The sequence below is a fragment of the Crocodylus siamensis genome, chromosome 2, assembly GCF_052110815.1.
Source record: "Crocodylus siamensis isolate JL-2025a chromosome 2, ASM5211081v1, whole genome shotgun sequence".
NCBI lineage: Eukaryota > Metazoa > Chordata > Crocodylia > Crocodylidae > Crocodylus > Crocodylus siamensis.
Genome location: NC_143396.1, coordinates 49,526,833 through 49,550,707, shown reverse-complemented (window position 1 = coordinate 49,550,707; position 23,875 = coordinate 49,526,833). Strand labels below are relative to the sequence as shown.

General features: G+C 41.2%; 1 protein-coding gene across 9 annotated transcripts in view; it reads right to left on the bottom strand.

The window, feature by feature from the left end:
• Positions 1 to 23,875, bottom strand: part of LIMCH1 (LIM and calponin homology domains 1) — a 314,049-nt gene that overhangs the window by 49,931 nt on the left and 240,243 nt on the right. For 6 of the 9 annotated variants that reach the window (XM_090035832.1, XM_090035833.1, XM_090035834.1 and 3 more), the window contains 7 exons: positions 18,484 to 18,768; positions 16,684 to 16,938; positions 13,980 to 14,324; positions 12,878 to 13,192; positions 12,043 to 12,372; positions 7,367 to 7,402; positions 2,154 to 2,280 (listed from right to left, as the gene is read on the bottom strand). In XM_090035832.1, coding sequence (XP_089891958.1) covers positions 2,154 to 2,280; positions 7,367 to 7,402; positions 12,043 to 12,372; positions 12,878 to 13,192; positions 13,980 to 14,324; positions 16,684 to 16,938; positions 18,484 to 18,768 — 1,693 coding nt within the window. The remainder of the gene's footprint in view (positions 1 to 2,153; positions 2,281 to 7,366; positions 7,403 to 12,042; positions 12,373 to 12,877; positions 13,193 to 13,979; positions 14,325 to 16,683; positions 16,939 to 18,483; positions 18,769 to 23,875) is intronic. The other 3 variants (XM_090035835.1, XM_090035839.1, XM_090035841.1) reach the window with 3 other exon arrangements.

Here is a 23,875-nt window from a genome sequence, read left to right as displayed (position 1 = left end):
TACAGGTGTTCCCTGGGGACACCTTGCTGTGGTGCAAGGTGCACTGCTGCTATTTGTCCCTGGGGATCCAAACATCTGTGCTTATCTCGACACGGCCTTTGACGCTGCAGTGCTGTGTTAGCTGAAAGCAATAGAAACTCCAGGCAACAAAAGGACCTGGTCAGTGCACTCACTTTTAGCCCTAATGAATGTGTGGTAAATTCTAGTCCCTATAGCAAGATTAAGTAAGCAGGTATTATATAAAGCGCAGACTGTCAGACAGAAAACATGGCAGATCCAGGGGATGAAATCCTCCTTGGCAAATTGTTAGCTCTTCCCTGCCCCATACCAGAACACTAGGCTCCACTGTTTGGGAAATTCTTTATCCACAGACTGGCTGGTGGATCCACATCTGTGAAGACCCAGTGACCTGTCTGATCACTTTCTTTCCCCAGTCCTGCCCCCTCCAATAGACTTCTGCTGGAGTGAAAAGCAGCACCAAACAATATATGGTATATATTCCTTGCATCCTGTCTAGCTCACAAACTCAGGCCATAGGGGACCGGATTTGTACTTAGTCTGGATTTAACAGTAAGGAAGAAATATTTCAAAACTGTAAAACCAAACAATACAGGGCTAAAATCTGAACTTTAGAAAAATAAAACTAATACTCATAGCATGAATATGAAAGTGTTTTTATGCAGAAAAATAAGACTAAAACAACAGGAAGTATGAGGTGCCATATTTATCACTTCAACTAGCTTAACAATGTTACAAAATTAGTATGCAGAATGTATTCCGAGTACTTTAGCAAATTCTTGTTTTAAAGAAAAACAGCATTACTTGATTTAAACTATTTCATTTACTGCAGTTTTCTAAATGGTTCCACTGAGTTTTCATCAGTAACTGGTAGATGATAGTGTCCATGTAATTTACAGTATTAAAACAACTTAACTAAAAATAGGAAGAAATACTGTCACTTTCATTTGGCTTAGATGCACATTACTAATGTTACACTCAAGGGAATGAGTCTATAAAACCCCCTACTTCAGTTTCCCTCAATTACTAATTATACTTGATGAGGAAAGGAAACATTTACCTATTCAAATACTCCTACTACTGCCTATTGTTTAGAAATTAGGTTTTTCCATCAGCAGATTGCACATCATAAACTCCCTCCCATTTTTGCAATTAAAGAAGGATGCACTTTTTTCCTTTCCATTTTTTTTAAAGAAGCAAAGGTAAAAAAAAAAAAAGTAGCACAAGATATGAAACTGCTAATTGTCAGCAAACTTACTGCTTGGACATATGCTAGTAAGTGAAATCATGAAGAACCACACACCATGAATACAAACAATGTCCCCTCCATAAAGCTGTTCTTAGGGTGCCAAGGACATTTGCATAAGGGAATTTAGAATAGCTCTTAAGAGATTTTAGAGCCAGAGTATAAAGTATCAAGAGGCATTTCTGGAAATGCATATACAGTGGGTTAGGACACTTTTCATTTCAATAGTAAGAGTCCCAAAAACTTTCAAATAAAATAAAAAATATGTCCAATGACCCCAAACATATATAAACTTTTACAACACATAGATCTCACACTAACCATACTATCACTCTGTTGGTTATAAATCTAATTGTAATTTTATCATTTAATTTTGACTTTTTCATTAAGTATTTCTGAACTTCTGTTTAAAGAAAACTTTAGAATCGTTAAAAATAGCTTTTTATACTGGGACAGTACTGTACCAATTACTGTACTTAAGTTCAATGGAGAAAAAAAAATCAAAAGGCTATTCAATCATTCATTATTCTACAGTCATTATTTCTAAAATGAGTACTACTCACATGTAGCTGGGTCCTGGTCACTTAGGTTGGGGAACTCAGCACAGCCGGAGGTGTTGCTAGTCTTTGTATGCGGCTGGCTACAGATGCTGGCACGCCTGAACTATTTTAGCCCAATCCTCTACTAAGCTGGTACACTTACAAACTCTTTCCAAAGTTTCTGGCCTGAAAGGGCCTGAAGCATTGGGGCTTCAGGGACTGGATATGCTGAAATCAGCATAATTACTCAAAGTAGTACTCACATCAGCCAACTCCAGCTGAATTGCAGGTTCTTCAGCTGATTTAGCAGTGACTACTTAAAGACCAGGACAATCTTACTTTGTACTCACATCTTGCCATCTGGTCTCATCCTCTTTCAGTTGGTTGTGGACATTCTGCAGTTTCTCATGGCGAGCCTTGCTGTGAGGCTGCATGACTGCTTCATCTTCACATCTCATGTCAAACATACTCATGCTCCTAAACAAAGCAGGAAAAATGAGTAGAGCATTATTTTCTAGCTGTCATTTTTCAAATTTTAGAGGTAGGCCACATGAGGGTGCTAGAACAAAAATCAAAATACATCTTTTTTGCAGGTTTCCAAAAGCAACTAACTGATATCTGCATGAGTTCCATGTATCACTGCAGGCACATGAGCACCACATCTCTCAACTGTCCCTTGTTTTTAACATTAGACAGCAACTCTGCCTTTCTATAAATTAATTGAGCAGAATCATTAGGATAAAAAGTCCAAGAATAAAATGTCTTAAAATACTTTATTGACAGTCAATTCAAAAGGTAGAAATTTGGGAAGCTATATTCCCCAACCAATTTTGACAGGATACTTCCAATTCCTTGCACTACTGCAGAGAGCCAGATTTCAATTTATTTTAAAACAAGAGAAGTTTGAGAGGCACAGCATGGGCAGCATTGTGGGTCAGATGCTATTGTTAAGTAAGCTGTGACAGTGTGCTCTGGGAAATGCATGCAGTGAAAAGGTCATGTTACTTTGGTTTTTAATGAAGAACCTTAATGCTGTCAACACCAAGCTATTATTATACATATTCTAACCAAGAAAAAACACACTGCACAATATTCATGTTCTGGTCTGTGACAGTTCCTTTAGGCAAATTCTAATTCTGTTCTTGATCTTTCAAGAGTTAAAAGGAGAAAGGTCATAGATATAGAGCATATTACGTTTGTTTAAAAGACAGTTGCATAAAGAAAGTAATGAAGTACATTATTTCTGTAGTACCTATTATCAGCAAAACATGGCCTCAGTTACGCTATTAAAAAAAAGCCAGCCATGCAGTTTTACATGAGCTAACTCCATGGCAGTATTCAAACAGCACAGCTTGGATGAGCCAATCAGCAGCAGTAGCACAAGATGAAAGTATAAAAGTTAGGAAGGCAGGTAACAATGTAAACAGTAGTCACATTCAATAAATGTGGTATGTTGTATGCATATGTGGGCTTAGCTCATTCAGGAGAGCAAGGGTGCAAATTAAACACTCTCTCACAGAAAACTTGTAAGGTTTAATTCCATTTAAAACAGAATGGATATGCACCTGATTGCCAGCCACACTAGCAGAAGTTTTTCATAAATACATGATAATACCTAACCTGTAATCTTTAAATAGGTACAGAAAGCCTAAGTTATTACTATGCGTAACACAGGTTAACTTTAAAAATGCATACCAGACTGCTGAGTCAAGACATTAGTTTGCAGTTCTTTCATCCTTGCAACTTAAATGGTTTTGTTACTTTGGAATGGAGGACTATTAAAATGATGAGGTCTTAAAGGAGCTATAATTTTTTGTTCTTTACTAAAAAAGATGGCATACAATAGGGGGAATTACAAATTAGAGTATTTTGAGGGTTTTGTTTTGTTTTGTTTTTTTAAATGGGAAAAAATGTCACTTCCAATGATTGACCTTAATATCAGGTATTCCTCAACTCTTACAAACAAAGTCCTTATATAATATAAATTTGTAATCTGTGGCTAACAGCTCAAACAGATTTCATAGGCTCCTCAAGCCAAGCAGACACAAAAAAGAATTCTCATTCAGAAGGTATAAAAAGCATCTTGTGGTTAGCCATTTCAGTCAGTCATCCTCTTGGGTGGCAAGCATATCCTGCAATGCAAATATATCTTTGGAGGGAGAAGTCTGAAGGAGCCTTATCCCAAAGTACTCTGCTCTGCTCTGGCTGACAGCTTCACACTTCCAACCAGGTATAAGGGGAACCATTTATTTCCCTCTCTGCTCTGGAACAGGGCAACAACTAGTCTAAATTCTTGGCCTGACAAAAATGCAGAACACAGGAACTGGGACAAAGGACTATTGTCCAAAGACATTTTTTCCACAACATTTATAAATGCTCATTAGCAGGTTTCCTCATAACAGTTCAAGTTTAAAAACATATCAATCTCTCAAGCAAAAGATGGCTCAAGTCTTCCATTTGTTAAATAAAGCTATATTAAGCCCTGTTTGCTAGACATGTGTGTGCTGGAGAGAAAATAGCGGGGTAGAGAAAGACAAATACAAAGAAATGGAACACTGCACCATGAAAATGAAGTACATGGTGGTGGTATTTTTTTAAATAAATTTTCCATCTCTAAAGCAATTCTGTAGGTTGAGGCCCAAACTCCTTCTGAAGTGAGGAATTCATGGATAGACAGACCAGCCCTTTTGGCATATCTGTTATACTTCCTGAGTTTGCCCCAGACACCAGACACCAGACATTTTTTACTGGTTTGGGAAAATGACTGACATCATTTTCAAGTAATGGTATTTTCTTGAGAGTTGTTTTAATGAATTTTATCACAAAGTAGAGGACTTTTTATTTTTAATTCAAGGAAGCCTGAACACATACCATAAATATAATAAATAACTGAAATATGTACCTCAGGTTACATCTGATTAGTAAAACAGGCTCTAAGAACTTGTGCGTTCATTTAAATGAGAATCTGGTGAATAGCTACTTTTAGAGAGAGAAAAAAAAGTATCTGTTATAAAACTGGTATGCAAAATACTCATTTTGTGGCCACATTATAGTTTTATAGACACACTAAGACTTAAAAAAAAAAAAGAAACAAAAAACAAAACAAACATTAAAGGAGGTAACGGGCTAAGAGTCAAACTCAAGTAAACAAGTACAGCCCGGCTCACTGTAATTTGTCCATCAAGCTCAAGGTAAAACTAAATTCAAAATTAACATTAGGCTGTCGTGCAACAGCCTGTTTTTACAGGGCAGAGAGGTCGAAACTGGGGCTGGATATAGCCAGCAGCATTGATGTAAATACTATAATGAGACAGAGAGGTATCCCACTAGCTTTCAAGGTGCTTCATAAATCTGATTGCTTTATGCCTAGACAGTTAAAATAAAAAGGCTTTCACCTCTGCTTTGAAAATATGCTATCCTACTCTTTACAGTTTGAGAGTTTGCAAGATCAAACTGTTCTCTGTCCCCTTTCCTCTCTCTCATCAATGCAGGCAATTCCAGGATTACTACAAGCCATCAGAAACCAAGAGAGAAACAAAGAAGCACATCTTCCCTAATCCCACCCCACAACAGGGCCCACATTTCCCTGGTGGAGGTGGGCGAAATTATACATACAGAAGAAACCTGGTGAGGAAGAAAGGTTCCAGGAAGAACCTGGAGTAGGACAATGTATGGTGGGATTGATGCATATTGTGTAGCTCCTTCTAAAGTAGAGCAGGATTCCATTAATATTGCCACGTTATAGTCACACCAAAATCATGAGAATGATGCTGGCACTTAGCTCAAAGAATGAGATGAAGAACTGACACAGAGTCCAGAAAATTCACAATAGGCTGAGACACTAGCCCTGGCCATGGCCCCCTGCAAAAGCTCTACAAACCTTGCCAGTCTCTCTCAAGGAGGTACGCAGACATGGCCCCCATCAGCAGGAACTGATTTTCTGCCATGCAAAGGAGGTCTCCACAGAGAAGGTAAGAACAAGTTGCAAGCAGTGACCTTTATAGATTTACTGGTTGTTTTCTGTACAGGGCTTCTAGAAAACAAAATACTAGAGGAGGATATAAGGATCCCTCCTTTTCACCAAGATAAAGATTCTGCAGATCCTGAGGTCCAGGACAGAAAATATGCCATCTGGGGTCAATGGCAAGGAAAACTTCTGACATTCAGTGACTACTGTAAGTGGTACAGGTGATTTTCTGCCATTGGAAGCTGGAATTCTAATTTACCCCTGGGAAAGAGAAAAAAGGTCCCAAGACAGAGAAATTTAAAGGCTGCATTTTTATGTATACAAAAGTGCTTTTAGGCTGTTTTTGGATGCATAGGATTTTATTTCTTTTCCGTCTGAGACCTATCTTGTACTTGTTTTAAAAGACCTGTAGCTTTCAGTTGGAAGGGACATAATTAAATTTATAAGAATTCTTAAAAATAAAATTGGCAAAAACCTGTTTCTATAAAATATGGCATTCCCTGAATGGATGCTGCTGCCATATAAAGTTTTTATCAGCATATATCTGAAATAGATAACATAGTTCATTCATTTCATTGCTATTCCTAAGTAACATGATCATATTAAACCTATGTTAAATAAAGCTTTTTAGGACACCTGCATTTTTACCCTTCTTCCTGCATAGAGTAGAAATTTGCTGTGGCTTCAAAATTGTCCCATTTATGGAGGTCAAAAGGAGACTTTTTTTTTCCTACAAAGTTTAAAGGGAAAAAAAAATCACACAATTTTTCAAGTCACAGATTATTCAGAGACTATTCAGTTTATAAATCTGCCATTCCTTTAATGCCTTCAAAGCATAAATACATGACAGTACTACATATTTGTTTTTAAAGTTAGGTGGTGTTTAGATCTTGATGTTACAGACAGAAGAACAGTATTTAATTTGGGTAAATGTCATGTTAATTTCTGTATACGTAAAAATATGTGTGTGGGGGGGTTGTTTTTATTAAAAGATGGGATACTGTTTTCACTTAAACCTTGAAAATGAAGGATTTTTCTTTTGTTGCATAACTATCCAAGTTACATAAATTCCAACACTTCAATTATATACCTTATTAAAATAGGTCCACTTGAAAGAGATTTTTTAAAAAATGGTTTAAGATACGACTAATAAGTAGTTTAGGGCTTAATTTTTCAATTAATATTTGAGGGTAATAAATGAATTTATTTAACACTACTTTGGAATTAATTTTTTTTACCACTCAAACTACACAGCTCACTCCTCAATTTCTACCCCTTCCCAACATCTAGCCTAAACCTAATTCCTTGAGTACTGACTTATTAGAAATTGTGCAAACTCATGTGTAAAAGAACAAAAGAGCATACCAACTTTCTAAAGCAGCAGCTGTATATAGTGTCATGCATTTTTACAAAACATTTATTTGCTGAAATAGAAATGCATATTGCATTCCATCTTTAACTGTTTTATCTGAAATATTTATCAGAAGACTGCAAAATAATAATGATGCATAAATGGCATATTATATTAGTAGAGAATATGGAAAGCATGCAGTGTAAGTTGTTTAAAAGCAACCCTGTGAGCACAAGACAACTTACTCTGCGTCATCAGACACAGCAGTTCTGGGGCCGAATCTACAAGACCAAATATAAAATTAGATGGTTGGTAAAAACATGATATATCAATTGTAATTAGAACCAAAGCAATTTCCTTTGGTCCTCAACCTTTCTATTAGTAAAGTAGGCTGAAAAAAACCCATGTTTTTCAGGTTATATAAATCACATTTAATGATACTATGGAGAACAGTAAAAAAAACCAAACAAAACTTTAACCACATATAATTTATAATTTAAACTATGGAGAAGAGTAAAAATGTTTTCTCTCCCCAACACAAAACTTAACCTGAAATTGTGCATAGGAAGTAATTGTCAATAGAAAATAGGCAAATGAGATTTATATTAATTAGATTCACCATGATATTAGGTGGCCAAGTACATGATTCATCTTGACAAATGCGACCCAAACAAACCCAAGAGTAACATTCCATAATACAGTGTTCAGGATCACCAATACTGACAGCAGGTAACAAGTATTCAAGTAAACAGACCATAAGACTTCCACTCTTTTATAACAAAATAGGTCATCCTAGTGTATGAGAGAGCACTTTTCACAAAAATGAATACTTCTGCAACTGATACATTTGGATTGTGGGATTTATCATAAAAGAACATTCAAAACAGTTCAGAATCCTTAGCAGTTTCAGCTTCTATTCATGAAAAAGCAAGAGCTACATCTCTAAAGATGTCAGACATTCCAGTATCTTCCTTTTTTTTTGGAACTCAAGAGAAGCTCAGCCACTGTTTTCTTAATTCAATTTCACATTTTATATTTTCTGTGGTTAAACATTTTCTTCCTTTAGCACTAGAAAAGAAATCGGTGCATCACTTGTAACTATTTTATTTGTTTCCAGAGTATACATATTGACATACAGTGTTTGCAATCCACACTAAAAGAAGCCACGTAATTTCAAAACCTAAACTACAAAACCAAAACATTAAATTGGAGATAGCGGCACTGAATAAGCTGCAATTCACATGGTAAGGAGCTCACATTTGTAGATGTTCCTCTTTGAATGAGAATGCTTCTTGGTTGTTTTTTCTTGGGACCCTCCTAAAATTGTGAGGTTTGACTTGGATATACCCAAGTAAGAATACAGTCTGTCGTAGTCGTATCACCTTGTCCTGTATTAGGAAGGCTGTGTTTTTCTCGTTCTTCTATGAGTTGACATTGGATTGAAGATCTTTGAGGGTTGTTAGCACAGACTTGTGGACATTTTTCAGGTTTGAATGAGCCAGCAGTGGTGCTAAGTAATTTAAATTTTAGTTTATAATTACAAAACATTGTACATACCTACAGTTATATGCACCAGTAAACTTGGTAATGGACTAGAACAGGAGTGGGCAATTATTTCAGTGGGAGAGTCGCTTAACAACTTTTTGTGAGCAGTTGAAGGCCACAAGGGTAGCCCTGCCCCTTGACAGAAGCCCCACCCCCGATCACCATCTTGGGACTGGAAGTCTTACCCCTAACTCCTAAACTTTGCCACCTGAAGCCCCCCCTTCCCCTGGGAATATTCCTTTTGGGAGGGGGGTTGCCATCCTGGAAGCAGAAAAAACCAAAATCATATACTAAAAATCAAACATCTACTATAACACATTTTAATTTTATTTAAAAAAATATTTGTGTCCCAATTTCCCTGTGTTTGCATAGTATATATAGAGTTAATTGCATAATAGCTCAAAACAAAGTCTTACTATTGTATACTGTGCATGGGGGGTGTCTATGTGCGTGTGTGATTTGTGGGGGCGGTGGGAGAATTTGTGAAGGGGTGTGGATGAGTGTGGGGTTTTGAGGGGAGTTTGTGAAGGGGTGTGGGGCTGTGGGTGTGTGTGGAGGGTGTGGGGTTTGTGGTGGGGTCTTTGGAAGGGCGTGAATGTGGGGCTTGCGGGGAGGGTAGGTGTGAGGATGTGTATGGGTAGGTGTGGGCCCCCCATCACATGTCCCTCCCCACACACACAGTCCTTGTTCCTGGCAGCAGCAACAGGCCCTCAGGGCGCTCCTGGCCTGCGACAGGCAGAGCTCCTTGGCAGCACATGGCTCTGGCTGAATCCTGGAAGCTGCACGTGGTGGCACCAAGCTGGCCTGGCCTGCTGGCACACACCTTTAAGCCAGACCAGGTTGGCTCTGCGCCAGCACATGGAGCTCCCACCACTGCAGGTGGTGTATTCCGTGGTGGTGGGGGCCGTACACACTCCCAGCCTGCTTTCTGCCAGCTTTCAGAGAGGAAGCCACAGGCCTATTAATAATTGTTTTTCAGAGGAGCCCTGTGGGCCAGATAGAATGGCCTGCAGGCTGTATTTTGCATGTGTCGGACTAGAAAGTAACAAGTAGGTACACATCTGCAAACTAAGGAGTTAAGGGCATAAACAATTCAATTTAGATATTTAATTGTTTCTTTTTCAGTTCTTCTGCTCTAGCCAGAAGATGTAATCTATTTTAGCTTCAGTTCTTCTGGTCTCAAACCACTACACAGTCCCACTGCAAACAGTAGGGGCAGATCTAGGATTTTGTAAAGCAAGATGAAGCATGCTACCCCTCAGACTATGGCAGAGAATGAGGGTGAGGTGCAAGTGGAGTCTTGGGGCCAGAGGTGGACCCTGGGTATGGAGGGCAGGGCAAGGAGCAGGTGCAGGAAAGGGCTGCTAATCCTTCATGTACCTGCTCCCTGCCCAGCTCCCAGCATCTCCTGCCAGCCCTGGGACTCCAGTTGCATGGAAGGGCTGCAAAGTGTGCTGGGTTTGGCACACCAATGCAGCCACCTCACTCACCCCCCTCCTGGCAACAAACAAACTTTTCTTCTTCTAACAAAGTTTGCAGTACATGGGGACAGGACTTGGGAAATGGGATCCATCTACTGATGCAGTGATTTTTTCTTCTCTTGTATACTTATTCTTCCTTTTTCATGAGCAAGCTCTACTTTTTTACCACTGCCCAGGAGCTGAACTGCAAACCCCTTCAGAATTCAGTTTTGGGTCACACTTGATTAGGCAGCAGAAAAAAAACTACCGTCCAGTCTCCATCCTTTCCATGTAGCTTTGCCCATTTGGAGCCACTTCTCCAATCTTGATTAGGCTTCAATCCCGATTACAGGAGAGCCAAACCTAGAACCTCTTCTCTTTGGTACCTGATACCAAGCCATCTCATTTATTATCCATCCTTCCCTAATCAGTGGACACAGTAATCTCTTTCCTAATTCCCTAGCACCTAAAAAAACTTTCCCAAAATGTGCTTAAGTAATTAATTGTAATTTAACTGGAGACAGCTATTACTGAACCCCCCAACTCTACCCACAGCCTTTCTAACTCCCCCCACCTCATTTGTCCACCTGGTTTTCAAAATCCTTGTCTGTACCTCTAGTTTCTCTACCAAAAAAGCCATCATTAAAATGGCTACTACAGAGCCTCCTGACTCCTTGCCCAGAAACCTTGGAACCAGGATAGGAACAGAAGAAACTAGTAGTCCCTTTTAGAGAGAGAAACTACTGCATGGGGTAGGTTAGACAAGCAGTGAACCAGTAACAAGCCAGGGATGTGCAACCCGTTATGTAGTTAACTAACGATGGTGCTGTTTGACTTTACGGAAGAGGACAAAAGTTTGGAAGCTAAGGGGAGCAAGGGGAGAGATATTCAGGGAGTCCCTGGAAAGTTGTCTCCCCTCCCCAGGGGTAGAGTGCACTGTTCTGAAATTCCAAAGATCCACACAACTCCAACATTACAGCAACAAGCACGGGAAAAAGAATATTTGCTTCCAAGAGCCAGTCAAAACCGCAAGAAAATTACAAAGCAGATAAACCAGCTAGCCCACCTGGAGTCAGGAGAGGTCTTGCCTTACCAGGGAGAGAGCTGAGGTTGAGAAATACTTATTAATTATTATTTTTACTCTCTTAATTCCCCAGATTCTAGTGCTCCAGTTCCAAATGATGGCCATCATTAGACTGTTATTTCCAAACAATTTATACCAGGGCCATCCAGGGGCTTAACACTGTGCTGGCACACCAATAAAAGCTACAGCCTGCCACACCCTGTGCACTGCACAACAGCTCCCCTGCACACTACGTGGGCTCCCCCGCCCCCTAAGTACTGCATGCGTGCCCTGCTGCACTGCATTGTGCAAGCAAACTGAGCCACAGGCTCTGCCTGCACCAAGGGTTTCACTGCGCTGTACAGCTTCGGAGGAAGAAACTTGAGGAAGGGAAGTGCAGCCCAGAGACCCCAGCTACTGTTGCACCTGTAGTGATGGGAGTGGGGGGAGAAGGAGGGGAAGGAAGAACCTGGAGGAACCATTAATTAACACCTTGTGGGCTGCATGCAGCCTAAAGGCCACCAGTTGGACAGCCCTGATCTATACTACACTCCTAGATTACAGCAATCACCACACTGGACTTGACAGACAGTTCCAGTTCCTTTCAAGGAAAATTCAAGGACACTGGGTAAATATAAGAACAGTCAACCTATAAGGTAAGTTTTCAGGCAAAGGGAGTTAACATAAAAGGCTTTCTGTTCTTTCCATTTCTTTTCTTTTTCTAATAAATCCTATCTAATGAACCTGGGGAAATCGTATGATAAACATGTGTCAGATGCCAACTGTGAGACCTACCTCCAACGTGCAAGTACAAGGAGGAAAGAAACTAGCAGTACAGAATGGACTTGCTTACCTCTTCACTTTCTTTTCAGTCTTTACAGTTTCCTTAGTTGTGCCCTGGCTATTCTGCTGCTTTGAAAATGGAACTGGAAGGAACTGGTTAGCACTTGGTCCGGTATGCTTTAGAAAAGCCCCTGTTCTTCTGGCCATCATGTCATCTTTCTCGGGGTCTGGAAATTTCACTTTGTGTTCTGTTCCACCACTAATAGGATCATGATATTTCAGCTTCACATGGCTCTCTTCTCTTGTTACAGTACAGCCCATAGAGACAGGTGAAAGTGTTCCATGACAATGTTCAGTTGTGTAATTCAAGGGCAAACTGCTGCTGAGGCAATTTTGGGCACTATTATTTAGAAAACAATTAAAAAATGATGGAAAACTAACATGTGTAGCAGCAGCAGCAGAACAGGAACTGCGTACAAGAGGCTTCTATGTTGAATAGCACAATACATGTTGTACTTTTAAGCAGGCAAGGGGTTATATTTTTATGCAGCCTTTACTTGTATGCAAGTAATTCCTCATTCAGAAGCCTGCATAAAATATGGAGGAAAGATATGGACTGCAAAAAAAACCCCCCAGAGATGAAAGACCATGTTCATGCTAAATGGCAATTAACAAGTCAAGATTCTTATGTATCATGAAAGAAACAAGCTGTTTCATGGTCATAGGATACACTCTGGTAAGTAATTTCATGAACTGAACACATGCTGCTTGAATATTAGAATGAGTAAAATGCATCTTTCAGGCTTTTTTTTTGTTTTTAAGTAAGGCGATGTTACAGACTGACCCACTTAGCACTACACACAAAGCAGGCGCAAAGCTCACATTGCTGGCTTTCATTCTCTGACCTTTCTGCTTTCTGCAGAGTCTTCAAATCTTTCTTATGAGCTACCTCCTTTTGCTGCTGCACCGAGTGATGACCCACTGATGTGGGAGGACTATGCATACGAATTGGCCTAGAATGCCTCTGAAAAGCTCCCATCCTTCTAACCATCATATCATCTCTCTCAGTTTCTGGCAAACTCCCATCAAGCTCTTCCTCATTGCTTTCATGCCTTTCACTCAATCTGCATAGAGTTTGCTTCTGAGGGACGACACAAGCAGCTGAGACAGATGACGGGGTTCCGCTGCAATATTCATCTGTACCTGACTTTGCTACCTCACTAGTAAAAATGAGATTGAGAGTAGGGGGAAGAGGAACAATAAAAACATTATCAGATAAAATGAAACAGAAGAAAGAGGTAAAGAGAGATGCATTTTGTTTTGATATCTTTTTCCAAACGTTTACAAATATCTAAACATAGCTGAATAATGTGCTAATTATATCAACTAGCAACAGTTGCTATGACAACAGACTCAAGGGTTAGATAATCTAAAGGCAAAAATAAAGCAAAATGTAAGTTCTGGTTAATACTTTTGATATATCAACATTATAAATCTTTTCTAGTTTAATGCCAGAAACAAACAAACAAACAAAGGTCTGAGTATCACTACAGCTTGAATTTTAATATGCATGCTTCAAAAGATTTCTGAAATGAAAATAATTTAACTGGCAGTCTTCAAGAGAAAAAGAAAAATAATCCGTATTGCCAGAAACTTAAGCGAGAGTTGCTCTATGACTTCAGATGCACAAGTACCATACTACGCAAAGCTCATGGAATGCAAGAAAACAGAAGATTGGCTAACAGCTAAGATACGCAGTGGAACTAGTGATTCAACTACTAATCAGAAATTCCAGTGTGAGTTTTCAAAATAAACTTGCACAACATTGCTATGCATGATCTTTACTCTCTTAGATACTATGAAGGCATCAGATAAATACTGAACAAGATGATTTGCATAGATAAGCTCTTAACTACATTCTGCAATGTACCCCATGCAAGTCAGCATCCTGTGACTAGAGGCTTCATCTCACACTCAATAATCTGTTTCCTAAATAACACAAAATACCTGGGATCATTTTGTGGCCTAGATACTTCAGCAGTATGTCCAATGGACTTCTGGTTGCAGACTGTAGCTGATGGAGATGATTCAGTGCAAATCTCAGTTTTAGCACTTTCCCTCCCAGTTTCCTCTTCTGTTTCATCACTGGCTGCAGCTCTAGCAATGCTGAGCTTCTCCCATTTCTGTTGATCAATCTCAGTCACTGGCCCAAAGTGCACAAACCTCTGCTTAGGGCTAGAAGCCTTTTTGTAAGCTCTGGCTTTGCAGGTAGCAAAATCATCATGAACAACTGTTTCTGCTGCAATTTTAGCTGATGACTCAGGATCAGGGGGACATACAAGGTCTTCTTTACTAGTCATCATCAGAAACAAAAGAATCAAAGGAAATTAGAAAGACAAACAAAAACCAAGACCACTGCAAACACTTCACCAACAAGACAAAGACTTACATTTTTAACTCAAGGAAGTACAGATATCTTAGTGCATGTCAGGAGTACCAATGAGAAGGCAGGGTAGATATTCACTTTTATGGACTAACTAAATAAGACACTTGTATAGAGCACAAGCTTTCATGAACCGAAGTTCACTTCAGAAGCATCAGTGTTATTCTATGTAGATTAAAGCAGTGCCTTGTCCAGTGAGAGTAGCTGGAAGGCAACAGGTATTATCACTCTTTCAAGAAAACTTTGGGGAGCATGTCGAAGTGCAGTTTATGATACACACACACACACAGCTCTTCCAATGAACAAGCTATGGTTGCACTTGGTTAACTATGTCCACCTAACTACTATATAGAGTAGAGCAGAGGCAGGCAATTATTTTGGGCAGAGGGCCACTTACCGATTTTTGGCAAGCCATCAAGGACCACATGACAGGCAGCCCAGGGCAGATTAATATTAATTTTCTAAAATTTTAGGGGCCCCACGGGCCAGATAGAATGGTCTGGTGGGCCACATCTGCTCCCAGGCCACATTTTGCCCACCCCGGCGTAGAGTCACTATATAGTAGATGACCACATAATGGCTGCTTTGTATATGGAAACAGGGGCTGCTCTTCTCTTCAAAACATCCATCCAAAAGCAGAGACATAATAAGCAGTTTCTGTACCCTGGGCAGCTACAGTAGCTGCGGCAGTGGATGTAGACTGGCAGCAATGGTGGCCCTCAGTTGTGCATCTCCTCACACCTGCTCACCCACCCCTTGTTACACTACTGCCAACATGTTACCCTGAAACACAGGGAACAGAGGCAAGGGATAGAACATGGACTATACATTTTGTCAAATTTTAGAGTAGACACTAACATGGAGATTAAATTGAAACTGAGGTTATGAACACATGGTCATTTGTAGTGCTAAAGGGGGTGTTCACACAGCTCAGCCCCATGGTTAGAGAGCTACAAAGTTTTCGCAAAGGTTCACTCTCCAGCCAGAGCATGATAGGGGTTAATCCTTTGCAGCCCCCCCCCCCCCCCCCCAAGAGACACCCGGAACATTTTTGTGGCAGATCCACCATTGTTGTGATGCTACAAATGGAATGAATGTCCGCATACTCACTTTTTGCTAGCACTAGGGTCTTAGTAGCACTACAAACATAGCATGTGTCCATACCATCAGAATCCCAATCTTGCTGTAAAAGTATGAGTTCTCAGTGGAATCTAGAATATTGCTTAGACAGGCTTTCATAGTTTCAATTTGGAAAAAGTTAAAATCTTGTGAATGAGATAGCAAGTATGACAGAGGCAAGGATTTCATAGCGTGATCTCTTTTATTGGACCAACTACATAGTTGAAATAAAGTTAGGTAAGCTTACATATGTAAGGCATTCTTCCTCAGTTTGCTTAACTCTATCCCAACTACATATCTGGTCCAATAAAATACATCACCCTAAAGAAATCTTTGCCTCTCGCATAATTTCTAAACCATCATGGCTACGACATCACTCTTACACTGCCAAGATATGAGGCACATCATATTCAGACCTTGACCACAGCATACGTTTGGATGTCTACGTTTGGCCTGGATGTCTACTTTGAAGCATACCTCTAGTATTTGACAATCAGTAGTACAAGACTCTACTGTTATCTCTGCCACCAAAGAACAATTTGTTCGGTGGCCTAATTAGGACTGAAATCTCACAATAACTAGTTTAATCTATGAAAAAAATGTCTGCACAGGCAAGTACATTCCATTAGAAAATTGTGAGGTTCCTTTCTGCCCTACTTTCCCACGATCCTACAGCCTGCTCCGAAGTAGGCAAGTGAGGCATTCATATCGCTTGCTATTTGCATCCTGAATTGCCTGCATGTGTTAGAGCTTGTCTACATAAGGAAATTCCACAAGAATTGCTCTTCTTCCCTATGCACATACTTAGTGTCTTTGGGCAGTTTACCTTAGCCTACTTCAGATCAATCTATTTCCAAACTACCAAAAAGGCATTTTCTTATTCTTTACTCTGATTGTTCACACAAGGACCTAATACAGCAGAACTACAGCTCTTTAAATGCACACTCTGGCTTATTTTCAAACATTTCCCTGTATAAACACACCTTTGGTTAAGTGCTTTCCCTAATTCTGCATATACATATCTGTTTTTGAATTTTCAACACTACCTGAAAACACAGGTTGAAACAATGGCATATTCAAGATACGAGAGACTCAAATAAAATTAACGTATTTTCCATGCTGCTATTCAACCCATAGAAAAGAACATACCTGTTCTCTCCTGACATTTTCAGTCTGTCCCATGTCTCCAAACCAGCTTGCGTTATAGAGGCTTTCATAAACATTGGAGACTCTTGCTGCTGAGAAAGGTTACTTTGAGTTTTCTGTTTAGTCAGGTCATCGCTCTGAATATCAGGCATTTTCACCTGCTCTTCTTCCTTTGACTCATTGTCCTTACATTGCAGGAATAGGTTCTCTTTATGTGTCACAATTTGCCTCGCTGGTGTCATATGTATCTGGTTTCCTCTAATTTTATGCACATTCCAAAACAGCAAGAGAAGCCATTTTGAGGAAGTAGACAATGATAAATGGAGTGTCAATAATGGAAGTTCAGAGCATAAAAACATTAATTGAAATGATGACTAAAGTAGACAGCTTATTTATTTTTTTAGGCAAACGTGGAATCAGTTGAATCTGAGACTGTTTCATCCAGGCTATCCTGTGGACACACTACATGATTATAGCTTCTAGCTTTTCCCAAAAAATCCACAGTTACTACAACGATATTTCATACAGTAATGAGATTTCCTTTATGTGGTTACAGTACCAATTCCCATTTTATGTTTCTAAGCATGCCAGGGCTGATTGTTTTTTCTTTTAACCAGTACTAACATCTATAACCTTTGCAAGATTCCAAGTCTTTGTATCCAATGCTCTATGCTCTCCAGATATCCTTCCAAAATGTTACTTACATGTCGAACTAACCTCTATAAGTGGTAACAACTGTATTGTTACTGACTTGAAGGCACATTTTATGTGACTGAAAATAACTTAAACTACTAGAGATTATTAACAGTGTGAACACCTTTGGTAGACATTTTCTTACTAGACTCTCCAACTACTACCTATAGTAATTCAAATTTAGGACTAAATACCAATATGGAAGTTGAGTATAAATATATGCAAATGAAAAGATGATAGTATACACAACACATCTATGCATCTATATCCGCTTCACAGTGTACCACGAAATAAAACAGATATGCATATGTTCTGCAGAAGATGACTGTCTAACAGAAACTGGTATAGCATGCTTAGCTTTTTTTTAAAACAGCATATGTAGAACTAGAATATGTGGAGAATTATTATTTTCTGTCTATCCATTCCTAAAATAATGTTAAATGTTTACTATTCTAATATTATCAAAGCCTAAGTCAGTCTGTCTGTCCATAACACTTTATTTGCACTTTGATTGGCTGATGGAAACAGCCAATCAAAGTGCTCCAAGTGCGGAGGAGTGCCACCATGATTCCAAAGCTGCACTGAGGAGCAGACAGAGGTTGGGGAAGTCAATGGGCAACTGGCTAGTTTGTTATATGGGCTCAACCTTAATTAGTTCAGAGGGTGCAGCACAAACATAATCAGTGGCAGAATTGGGACCTCCCCCCACCCCACAGAATATTAAAACACCCAGCAAGATTAAAAAAAAAAATCACATACAATAAAAATGGCCTTAAGACATATAAATTCTAAATTTACTTATCACTATTTATAGTGTCCATTGGTAGATTTCTCTTGGCTCTGACAATGAAAGTGAGTAATTTATTTCCTTTTGTTTATATTTAGTTCCTACCTCATTTTGTTTTCTGGTTCTCATATACTGTGGATAGCAAACACAGAAGAGGTTTTTGGTTTTCTTTTGTTTCTTAATAAACATTACACTTGCGCTGATTTTATTGATGCATATTTCCCTGCCCCATTATTGAAGTTGTGGGCCAAATTTGTCACAGTTAACAAGCAATTTCAAATAGGATTAATTGCTACAATAGAGAGAAGGTAGTATGTGCACACCTTGCATATTCCTGTTTTTCCTTCTGAGATGACTTTTTAACACCTTCCAGTTTACCTTTATCTTTATTTGTATAGGGTCCATATAAAAACTGATTAAAGGGCACTGTAAGCTTGGGCTGATTCATTCTTGCTCTCCGAGCAGCAAAGTCATCTTTTTCTAGGTCAGGAAGTCTGCACACCATTTCATCTTCTGATCCAGAATCCTTCCCTTGCATCATGAAGGGGTTTTCTTTGCGAAGGATGATGTCTGGGGTAGTTTCACTATCTTCGCATGTTGGTTTTTGACTAGTACAGAGCAAAGTTAAATGGAGGTCCAGATATAAATGGGGAAAGGAAAAAGTGCCACCACATCTCCAGGCTGTAAGTGATGTTAGTCAAAATGTGCTCCAGACTGCTGTTAGTTTAGATAAGGCTGGTCTTTATTTATTTAGGGCATAATCCTGCAAGCCCTCCATGAGAGGGACTCTCACTGAAGTCAACTGGAGTTCCAAAAAAATGGACAGGTAGCAAGACTGGGACTTTATTTAATTTAGCTATGGTCAGAAAAGCAGAAAACACAGGCTTCAAGTTATACAATCAGCCATCTGTTAAGTGGTAACATTGAAATATTATTTTCAGGCACTTTAGGTGAAACAAAGACATTAGCACAAAACTACCAAGCTGGTTTCTTGTCAAATACTGTAGGCCCTTCAGACACCTAAAATTAATCACCGTTCCCTCAGTGGTACTATCCATTGTCCTGCGCACTGGACAACCATTCAAGTTCCCTATTTTCCCCACTTCACTGTGGTTTTCCCAGATAAGCAAGAACCAGACAACTATTTTGGAAAATAATCTAGAAATAACATTTCTCACTGGGGCTAATTCTTGGAGAATTTCATTGGAGAAATTCCTTTCTCACTGGGGCTAATTAATCTGGTGGTGTGCCACATTAAGTCAAACATATTACTTCGCAGGTAGCTTGTCCAGCTTTTGCTCAGTTGTCTTGGCATGGCACTGCATTTTTCTGTGCAGATGTACCCTATATAAACAGCACTGAGACGTGGCAGTATCTTTTAGTTGTTCCTGACCACCAAGGCCTTTGACCACCAATGAAGAAAAGACCATCAGTGTGGGTGGATCCAGGATTTTGAAAAGGGGGCACAGATATATAACACAGCTCATTTTTGTCCAGTTAAAGAGATCTGACAAGCTTTGCTAATACCATAGGGGTCCAGCACTATATTATTCAGTTCAAAATCAAATCTCTAATTTGCTACATTTTATATATACAATTTAAAAAAAAAAATACAACTAAGCAAAAAACAGTCAAAAACATTTGTGTCTCTTGCGGGGCACTCCCGTGCCCCACTCCTAAGGAGGCTCAACCCCGGGAAGGGGAGAAGTGTAGCAGGGCACTAGGATGCCTGCTACTGACATTAGGAATAAGGGCTGCTGAAGCTCCCTGAGACAGCACAGGTGTTGGTTGCCGGAGCAGCCAGGCTGGTCACATGACCAGAAGGGGGCAGGGCCAGGCCTTTATAAACAGCCCAGGCCAAAGCCTAGCGGCAGTTCCCCTCTGGCAGCCTGAGCGCTGCTGCAGAGCAGCCTGATCGCTTGCGTGATGGCATGAGGAGGGAAAGTCTTGCTTCAGAGCAGGACAAAGCAGAGACGAGCAGAGCAGCCTGACCGCCAGCATCATGGTACAGGGTGGAGAGGACCCTGACAGGGAGGTTTTGAAGGAGAGCCAAGGTGGCAACGAATTTACGTTATGGCTGGTAGACTGATCTTGTGTTACAGCCAGTAGGCTCATGGCTTTATGTTCGTTGTTGTAGTGATTGTGTAATACCGGAGGACTGGGAGAGGCTGTAGGGGATGGAGGAGGCCTCATTAGGAGCTCCCCAGTGGAGTGGGGGGTGTTCCTGGGTGCCCTGGGAGGGCACAGCGATTGGTGCCGGAGCTGGCACTGCAGGTGAGCACCGGAGAGAGGCGCGTGTGTGTGGTGTGGTATCGTGACCCCGGCCCCATGGGGGGGGCGGTATTCTGCCCAGCGCAGCATAGGCCCCAGAGAGGGCAAGGGGCGCAAGAAGCACAGCGTAGGCCCCAGAGTGGGCAGGCACATGGGAAGAGGAAGCCCCAGGGAGGGCAGATTAGAATAGGAGGCTCCAGGATGAGCGATTGGCCTCCTACCAGCACAGAGTCCAGGAGAAGGGCGAGCGCACGGTAAAAGTCCCAGAGAGGGGCAAGCGCTCGAGAACAAGCCTGGAGAGGGGCGGACGTGTGGATAGGGACCCGACAGAGACGAGGCGCGTACAGAATAGAAGCCCGATGAGGCTGAGCACGCGATTAGCCGGAGAGGGCTGAGCGCGCGGGCAGAAAGCCCGGAGAGGGCACGTACATATTGACATGTTGAGAGGCCCGATGGAGAGGGCGCATACATATTGACATGCTGAGGGGCCCTGGGAGAGGGGCGCGTATAGTGGAAAGACCCCGGAAAGGGCGTTTATAGGAGAGAAGCCCGGAAAAGGGCAAGAGGGTGAACAGAACCCCGGGAGGGGCGAGTATATTGGGCGCGCGAGCACCGGCTCTGAGAAGCCCAGGAAGGGCAGCCTCCCATTAATATTATATAAACAGCAAAGACGTGGCGGGCAAGATGAGGGTGATAGAAGAGCAACTTGGCACGGTAGGGGCGCAGGAGAGATCACGGCCGCTCCTGGGGCCCCACCCTGTGACAGTGTCATTAGTCCTGTAGTCATTCTAGTTGCATGGACATCTCTTCAGATTCATGAAACAAAGTCTATCTGTCTTCAACGTTTTGACAGTTCCTCCAATACTTCACTGTCAGTCATTTCTATACTTGAGTTAATAGTACTACATCTGAGTTAAGTTTTTTAGCCAGAGCTAAAAACAGTCTGTGGGGCTGAGAAATAGAAGAGAAACATTTCCAGGAATGGTTAACAGACAACAAAATTACAGAAGAAAGGATAATTTGAATAGCGGAACATCACAACCATTAAAAAGACCAGAGAGTTAATAAACCTGGGGGAATCAGCCATGAAGTCAATGACTCCCTCAGCACTGCCTGAACAGGAAGCTAGGGTGAAGCAGGAATCAAAGGGGGATGCATCTGCACCACTTTACCCAACCACGGATCTATCTCTTACCATCATCATCAATACTACCTCTTGTGATGTCTGAACATTATGGCAATAAGGCTTTTGACAACTGGACACCAGAAATTTCATTTTAATTTTGTAACATATACAGTATTCTACTAAGAAAAGTGGTCCATACCACAGACAGACAGGCAAGTCAAAAATCACAGATCTCATTTCTTATCTAACCCAAAATTTTACTGTTACTATTAATTTTTAAGAAAATTAGGGGGAAAAGATGGTTATTCAACTGGTCAGTATAGTAATTAGTGTTCTTTTATGTAAGGTACAATGTAAATCAGAAAAAATGGTAACATAAAATGCTCAGGCATAAAGAAAACTATCAGAATAGCTAACCAGTACATGCATTTCTCCTCTAATTTAAAATCACTAAAGTTAAAAATTTTCATAGTAGTTTTTAAACATTTTACAAGTCCTTTATTGTCTTGGGAAGTCTGCTGCTTGCCCAGATCCAAGATGTCATGGAAGGATTACCAAGACTCATCCAGCTCTTTGATTACTACCCCATGCTGCTCATCCATGTGGACACCAATGATACTGCCAGGGGATACCCTGACTGGATCAAAAGCGACTACAGGGTGCAAGGGTGAAGGGGTCTGGGGCTCAGGTCATGTTCTCTTTGATCCTTCTAGGCAAGGGATGGGGCCAGGCAGGCATGAACAGGTGCATCCTGCGAATCAATACCTGGCTGCACAGGTGGTGTTTCCAGCAGGAATATGGGCTTCTTCAACCATGGGATGTTGTTTCAAGAAGGATTTCTAGGAAGAGACAGGATCCAACTGATGAAGAGAGGAAACAGCATCTTTGCAGACAGGCTCGCTAACCTAGTGAGGAGGGCTTTAAAACTAGGTTCACTGGGGGATAGGGACCAAAGCCCTGAGGTAAATGGGAAAGTGGGAAACCTAGAGGAAGAGCAAGTAGGACAGGGCAATAGGGGAGGTGTTGTCATACTTCCTGAAAAATCAGGACAATCAACCAGCTACCTCAGATGCCTGTACATAAATGCATGGAGCCTGGGAAACAAGCAGGAAGAACTGCAAGTCCCTGCACAGTCACAACACTGTGACATGACTGGAATAACAGAGACTTGGTGGGATAGCTTGCATAACTGGAGCACTGTCATGGGTGAGTTCAAACTGCCCAGGAAGAACAGGCAGGAAGAAGTGGAGGAGTTGCATTTTATGTAAAAGAGCCATATGATTGCTCTGAGCTCCAGTATGAAGCGGTAGATAGGCCTGCTGAAAGTCTCTGAGTTAAGGTTAGAGGGGAGAGCAACAAGAGTGATATTGTGGTGGATGTCTCCCATAGACCACGAGACCAGGAGAAAGAGGTAGATGAGGCTTTCTGCAAACAGCTAGTGGAAATTTCCCAATCACAAGCCCTGGTTCTCATAGGGGACTTCAATCACCTTGACATCTGCTGAGAGGGTAATAAAGCACGGTAACAGGCAATCTAGGAAGTTTCTGGAGAGTGTTGGGGACAACTTCCTGGTGCAAGTGGTGGAGTGGCCAACCACTTTTCTTGACCTACTGCTTACAAACAGGGTAGAATTGGTGGGGGGATGTAGTAGTGGATGGCAACTTGGGCAGCAGTGACCATGAGATGATTGAGTTCAGGATCCTGAGAAAAGGAAGGATGGAGAGCAGCAGACTAAGGACCTGGAAAAGCAGACCTCAACTTGCTGAGGGAACCCAAGGGCAGGATCCCTTGAAAAGCCAGTCGGAAGGGGGAAAGGAGTCCAGGAGAGCTGGCTGTACTTTAAAGTATGGGCTGGATGAAAGGACTGTAAGGTGGATAGCAAACTGGATACAGCATCGGGTTCAGAGGGTAGCTATAAATGGCTCGATGTCTAGTTGGCAACCATTATCAAGTGGAGTGTCCCAGGGTCAGTCCCGGGGCCAGTTTTGTTCAAACGACTTGAAAGATGGCATATGACACCAAGCTGGGGGGACTACACTGGAGGGTAGAGCTAGGATTCAGAGTGACCTAGACGAATTGGAAGATTGGCCAAAAGAAATCTTGTGCGATACAACAAGGACAAGTGCAAAGTCCTGCATTTGGGACAGAACAATCCCATGCACCAGTACAGGCTGGGGGCTGGATGGCTGGGCAGCAGCTCTGCAGATAAGGACCTGGGGGTTACAGTGGACAATAAGCTGAATACGAGCCAACAGTGTGCCCTTGTTGCAAAGAAGGTTAATGGCATACTGGGCTGCATCAGTAGGATTGTAGCCAGC